The 6,323-nt window shown below is 43.8% G+C and overlaps 1 protein-coding gene across 1 annotated transcript; it reads right to left on the reverse strand.

The window, feature by feature from the left end:
* Positions 1-468: 468 nt before the first annotated feature.
* Positions 469-5,896, reverse strand: IGJ (immunoglobulin J polypeptide, linker protein for immunoglobulin alpha and mu polypeptides). The gene is made up of 4 exons (XM_010017343.1): positions 5,800-5,896; positions 2,078-2,213; positions 1,161-1,241; positions 469-670 (listed from the first exon to the last, which is right to left on the reverse strand). The coding sequence occupies exons 1-4, from the start codon at positions 5,861-5,863 to the stop codon at positions 469-471; spliced, it is 483 nt and encodes a 160-aa protein (XP_010015645.1). The 5' UTR covers positions 5,864-5,896.
* Between the last annotated feature and the right edge of the window lie 427 nt (positions 5,897-6,323).

A 6,323-nucleotide genomic window follows, 5' to 3' on the forward strand; every position in this document is an offset into this window, starting at 1 on the left:
TGCTAATGCAGTCAAAGGGTCTATTTTAAAGGTTGTGCAGAGGCTTGCTCCACATGGCTCAGGGAGGGAAGTACACAGAATTCCAGCTGATGTCCATGGCAGCCTTGCTCAGATGAAGACTGTTGGAAGACTACCAGAAAGACAGGCTCTCCAGTGTTGCAAATCTGTGTAGTTCCCTTGCCTTAAAGGGAATTGCTGATTTACGTCTGCTTAGGATCTGGTCTATATGGTGGTAACATCTGGGGCATACAATAATGGTATTGCAGGTATATGCCAAGGATGAAGAGTCTGACAACCAGTACGTGGTCTTGGGAGATGGCACTAGTCTGCTGTTGAAAACAGTATGAAGAAGCATTACTCTGGGATCTGGTATTTTGCACACTGTTGTCCAGGTGCTAATGCTGCTATACAAGTATTTTTGATAGGAACAGTGAATGCAAGGAGGCATTAGTACAGCAGTGGATTGAGCTAATCAGCATAGCAGGACGCTGGTGTCAGCACTGCTTGCAAGTTTTTCATCTCTCCGTGGTAGAGGAATGGGAAGGTTGTAGTATAGCACTTGTCCCGGTTGTAGGTGTAGCAGGTTTCAGATTCATCACAGGAAGTGCTTTGCTGGGCCTTGTATATCTCACCACCCAGCTCAATTTCCACAGGATCACATTTTTTGCAGCTGGAAGAGATGGAGAACAGAACAAGTGTTCAGAGTTGTGATGAGATGATGCCCCTGGTGAAACCCCGATCTTCCTTGCTGATCTGCACGTGGAGCTAGGAGAGTATTATGGCCTTTTTAGGTTTTACACAGGAAGCCCCAGCCAGATGCTTTTAGTGTTGTCAAACCGCTATTGTCAAGACTGGTCCCTGAAAGGGAGGGTTAAGCAGGTGATGTGTAATTTGCTGATATTTAAGACATTTGAGAAGAACAAGGGTCGGAATGAAACATTTCCTGTAAATGTGAGCCCTTTTCATGTGACTTAATCATGGAGATAACAATTTCTTGGCCTGGAACAGAATATGAAAGCGAGATTCTGTGGGGAAAACTTTCCTCCACTGACCCTGCCTCACCTTCTCTACTGGTCTTCAAGCATGTTTTTCAGCTTGGGTGGGCAATGCTGCTGGAGAGATGAAGTCTTTGGAAATTACCTTAGTAAATAATTACTTACAGGTCAGTCATGCGGTAGACAAAAGTGGTTCTGAGTGGGGACATGGGGTCAGAGATGTTCTCTCGAGCCTTCAGGGGGACTCTGCAAAGGAGGGAAGAGAATCACTCTCATGAAAACTGCTTATTAAACAGGACTACTCTGCTGGGAACAATTCTCACCTCTTGTGGTCTTGTTCAGACTATCTGCATTCCAACTTTTCTCTGTAACAAAGCCCAGGAGCAGCACATCTTGGCCCTTCAGTGCCCTCAAAGGTAACCCCAAGATGACTGCAGCAGTTTCTGAAAGGTGCCACTTGGAAGGTGACAGTGCTGATAATTCTTTATTTTAAACTGAGCTCTCAGATGCCTGAGAGACTTGTAGGACATGAACATGTTTAATTACTGTTTCCAGTGTTGTGAGCTCTACCAGAACTCCTGTGGCTCTGAGCCTGAACTTGGTCCATGTTTCAAAGACACACACACTGCTGTGAGGTTTGTGTGAATAAAGAGGACAATATCCTAGTCTTCAACTGAGACCTGCCTCATAGGATTAACCTCTGTGATAGTTCAGGCATTAACCAGTCCCCCCAGCCTATATGAATGGCAGGCTTGCTTTGAGTCCAGTGTCATGGGCCCAATTTGGGTTCAGATTAGATCAACTGTAGAAATGTTCACTCACCTTCCCCAGTCTATTATGTAAAGCTACAACTGGACTGCTTAAAACATGAAAAGGCTTTTTGTATCTGAAGGGACAAAACACATTTGGGTTCACGTGAGCCAGAAAAACATGAAGCAAAGGGAAAATTCCAGGATACCATAGAAAGCAGCCCACGGGGAAAAAACAGTTCAATTCCTTAATGCAAGAACACAGTAAACAATGCAAAGAAAAAGGAACTCTTATAACACTTCATCTCCATGTAACACTTGTCTGCCACTTACAGGATGCGTATGTTTCTCTGCAGGATTTCTTCACCAGGATTTTCTTTGGAGGCGACAAACTTTGAGGTCACTGTTACACACTGGCACTTGTTATTGACCAGCACATACTCCTCGTCATCAGGGTCATGTGGATAACCTGTAAGCACAGGATCCCAAAGTCAAGAAGACAAACCCTGAAACCTGCTTTAGCAGAAAGCCAAGTGATGAGAATGCCAGAACTGCATTACAGATACCATTACAGCATGTGGGTTGATTAAAATCTAGGTTACAACAGGTACAAATGAGCCTCTTGGCAAAGATGAGTTCCACTGTCCTCCCTGCTTTATCTACAGTATGGTTCTGTACGCGGAGGTCACAGGACTGGGAAGGAGCAAATGATGGACCTAGATACTGTGGCTGGTCGGAGGGAAATGTGCAGGGGTTTCTCATGAAATAGGAAGAAAATCCCCTTGCAAGCCTCAAGCTACACCTGAGAGCTGAAGTGCTGCTTTTATCTGAACGGGGAAGGTTACCCAATTCCTCTGTCATGCACCAGGACTACTCCAGCAGTCCAAATCCTAGACTGGATCTGGCTTCTAAATAAATGTCCCTGATCTTGCCAAAGTAACAGTTTTTCTTGAGTAATATGTTGTCCTTCAAGTCCTTGAGGGAAGAGATGACAGAAACCATGACAGCACCCAGCAAGAAGGCAGCCTGCTGACTTGGCAGTGAAAGGCAAGTGGCTCTTATGCTTGTAGTTTGCAGGGACAGCTCCAGTTTTGATGTTCTTAAATAGAGAAGAACCAGCTTAGGTTCAATATGAACTATTGCTGTTCAATATGAAAGCCAGTTAAAATGGGATAGAACATCCCATCTGTCACCCAGGTGCTTTTTGAAGGTTCCTGGTTGTGTGCAATACCTTCCTACTGTGCAGATAGATGGATTTTAAGTAGCTGGTTCTTTGCTAGTTGGTTTTGCCCAAACCAGAGCCTCTGGTCTCTTCACCCATTATTATGGCTTGTTAGCCAGCCTTGCTTTTATATGCATGCAGTCATACCCTTCTTAAGGGATTGTTGTTACCTCCCTCTGTATTTCTAAATGCTTCTGAAGTAACGTTCACAGCCATCACTATGATATCGCTCTTCCTACAGCATCTTCAGCCTGCTTGGAAGTACCAAAACCAGTGATCTTTGTAGGATGCGGTAGTTTATGTTGGGCTCAGCAGGACCTCAGTTCTGGGGACTTGCCTACTCTGCTAGTCCGTCGGAGACAAAGAAGAAACAGGCTGATGATGTCTGTGTTCGTATCTGTGAAGGAGTCATTTTGACTTTAAAGGTTTTGTCCCAGAAGCTGGGTTTGAGTTATCAAAGCACACATCAGTAATGAAGCAGACAGACACATTGTAAAAGCTCATGTCTCTTTTTTCCTCTTAATCTCCATGTCCAAAGCTGCTGGGTTTTATGAGCAACAGACCCTGTTGCTACAGGGTGAAAGGGATAGTGCTCAAAGCCTGTGGGAGCAGCACATGGACTCTGAGGTGGACTGGAAGTTTTCTGACTGTTAGCCACTGTTGGCAGCAGCTTATCTGTTACATAAAGCTATCTGCAAGACCAGGCAAGGACAGGTCTCTGTGGTGTTGACTGGCAGAGCCTCCAAGTATCTAGTCCATGCAATGTCATGCCAATTGCATTCCAAGTTTTCTACCTAAGGCTTCTTACAGCTTCCTTCCTGCTCCACAATATGTTGGTCTCATCTGCCTCTGGGTTATTTTCTGTCATCCTTGCAGATACTGGAAAAAGGCACCAAAACTGTAAATGATGCCTCAGAGCGACCCTAAAATTCCCCTGATGGTTACAAATGCGGTTTCTGTGACAAGTAGCAGCAGAATACTTTTCTGAACAGGACTGGCTGTGGAGTTTCTTGATCAGGAAGGAAATTACTTTGCCTCCTTGCTTTGGGCAAGCTACTACAGGCATACTCCCACAGTTTTCCTTATTTCTCTAATTCAAGTCCTGCTATAGCATGTGCCCGCTGAGACCTTTGGAGCAAGGGCTGGCTTTTAGCATTTCTCTGTACAGCATCCAACACAACCCAGCAGTACAAATGCCACTGTAAAATGTGACAGTGACCTTCTCAAGTCTTGGCCTTTCTTTTGTCATATACAAAGTCTCTCACTTCTTGTCCTTCACACAGACCTTCCTCTGGTGTCTGCCACTGTATTCTGTGTAACAATGTGTGCAGTTCCTTAAAAATTCTTAATTCAAAGCCTATAGTCAAATCAGATTCTAATGGCTTTGGGAGTTGCTCCAAAAAGTTTGGGAACAGGCTTTAATTCATCTTCTAAAAGTATATTAACATACTCTTATGAATATGCAGAGGTTTTTTTACTGTACTCTAAAAATAGTGTCCTGATTTAATTCCTTGTGTAATACTGTTGGCTTCAGTAAGCATAAATTAGATATATTCTACGTAATGTTTTTAAATTAAAATTACAAAGCTCAAAAAAATATAGCTTTATCAGCAGTACTTCCATGTACAAACCCAGTAAAGTCCCTTTGGGAAGACAGTAGTTAGATAAAAAATTTCCTCATGCCCTTTTAAGAGTCTGCAGGTTAGATTTTTCTGGTGCATGATTCACTGCAAGATGGTGTTCCCTCCCTCCTCAACAGTTATGCAGATTTCAGTACCAGCTGGTTGTGTAACACAATATGAAGCCCAACAGAAGCCAGCTTCAGCACAGCAAAGAAGCAAATGCATTCCAAAGATCTGCTCAAACCCTGCTGCAGATCCAAATGGCTACTTTATTAAAGTAGGAAGAGGTTCAAGTAGCCCAAAAATACACTAATTTCAATGTAATTAGTCCAAACAGCAATCCCGTGGCTACACATAACTCTAATTTGACTTCCCCTCTAAGGTGCTCATGTATATATATATGTCTCAAGCCAATGCATATGAATGGGGAAGGCCAAACTGGGCTATGTGTTGAACCAGCACAGTATTTCTCAACACTTTCTGCCTTTTCAGCAAATAAATTATACAGCTGGATGCTTTCCATAGGAAGCAGTACTTCCCAAGGACCTGTCAGGGTAGGCAACAAGATGCCCTTTCCCAAAAGTGGGAGGAAATGCAGGCATGCTGCTGTCCATGCTTTTGGGATGGTTATCCTTGAGCATTGATTTAATCCTGTGGACCAGATCCACCTTGTGAATGAGGATGACTGTTGTATAGTATTAGTACAGTCAGTACCCATTAGCTGTGAACCACACTGAGAAGTGTGTTGGGATGACAGTCTGATCTCAGTCTAAATAAAGAGTATCCAGAAAATTCAGTGGAGTTAGACAATAACTTACAGTTTAATTGGAAATAAATTTGTTGTAGCCATATATAGGATTACCAGAAAGACTTTGGAATCCTTTAAATCTGGCAGGTAAGAGTCTTGCAAGCTTCTCACGACTGCAGAAAAACAAGCATATGTTTGCTGTTTGTTGCTTCAGAAACCCAATCAAAAATGGCTAAAATCTTAAATTTGCAGACAGCCATGGCTTTTTTAGCCTTAAGCCAGCAATTAAAACCACACAGCTCTGTGGTGCAGAAAGACCCTGAGATGTCCAAGCAGCACTGAAGCATGACTGCTTGAGCAGGATTTGAGGTGGTATTTTGGCTGTTAGAAATATTACTGACTAAACAAACCCCATCACTGATCTCTTAAGCAGAATTGTCCATGCTCTTCATTTCTCACCTACCTGCCACCAGGACAAGCCCCAAGGAGATAGCCAAGGCCACACACAGCAACAAAGAGCTCTTCATCGTGCCTCCTCTTCTTTTGAAGAACACAAATGGAGAGCCTGCCTCTGCCTATAAGGCTACGTGCAAATGGTACAGCTATGTGTTTCCTAAAATAAAAGCCCAGCCAGCCAGCAGGGCCACTGTGGAAAATGTGGCTGGGGACTGAAACCAGGCAAGTTCAGTGCATGAAGACTTCTGGCTTTCAGAGGTGAAGGGGGGCAGATGGTTGCAATATTACTGTGCACTTTTATTCTGTTCATCATTAAGTAACAAAGCTGCTGAGTGCAAGCTAGTGCAAAACCATCTTGGTCCTTAGGGGACATCTTGTCCTCAGGGACAGTGGTGCTGAAAAGGGACTCCATGGAATTAGTGGTTAGTGAAAGGTTCTGAGTCAGGTCCTGGGCAAACTCTGTGAGGTACTAGGCAAGCAGACTTCTCATGGAGGGGACTCTCTGGAGAGGACCTGGCTGGGATTTGGCTT

This window comes from Nestor notabilis, unplaced genomic scaffold, assembly GCF_000696875.1.
Source record: "Nestor notabilis isolate BGI_N333 unplaced genomic scaffold, ASM69687v1 Scaffold30370, whole genome shotgun sequence".
In the NCBI taxonomy this organism is placed as follows: Eukaryota; Metazoa; Chordata; class Aves; order Psittaciformes; family Psittacidae; genus Nestor; species Nestor notabilis.

Coding starts and splice junctions, on each gene's coding strand:
- IGJ (XM_010017343.1), bottom strand. CDS start 5,863: ATGAAGAGCTCTTTGTTGCTGTGTGTGGCCTTGGCTATCTCCTTGGGG. Junction 1,242..2,077: donor CAGAGAAACATACGCATCCT/GTAAGTGGCAGA, acceptor CCTCCTTTGCAG/AGTCCCCCTGAAGGCTCGAG. Junction 671..1,160: donor GTCTACCGCATGACTGACCT/GTAAGTAATTAT, acceptor CATCTCTTCCAG/CTGCAAAAAATGTGATCCTG.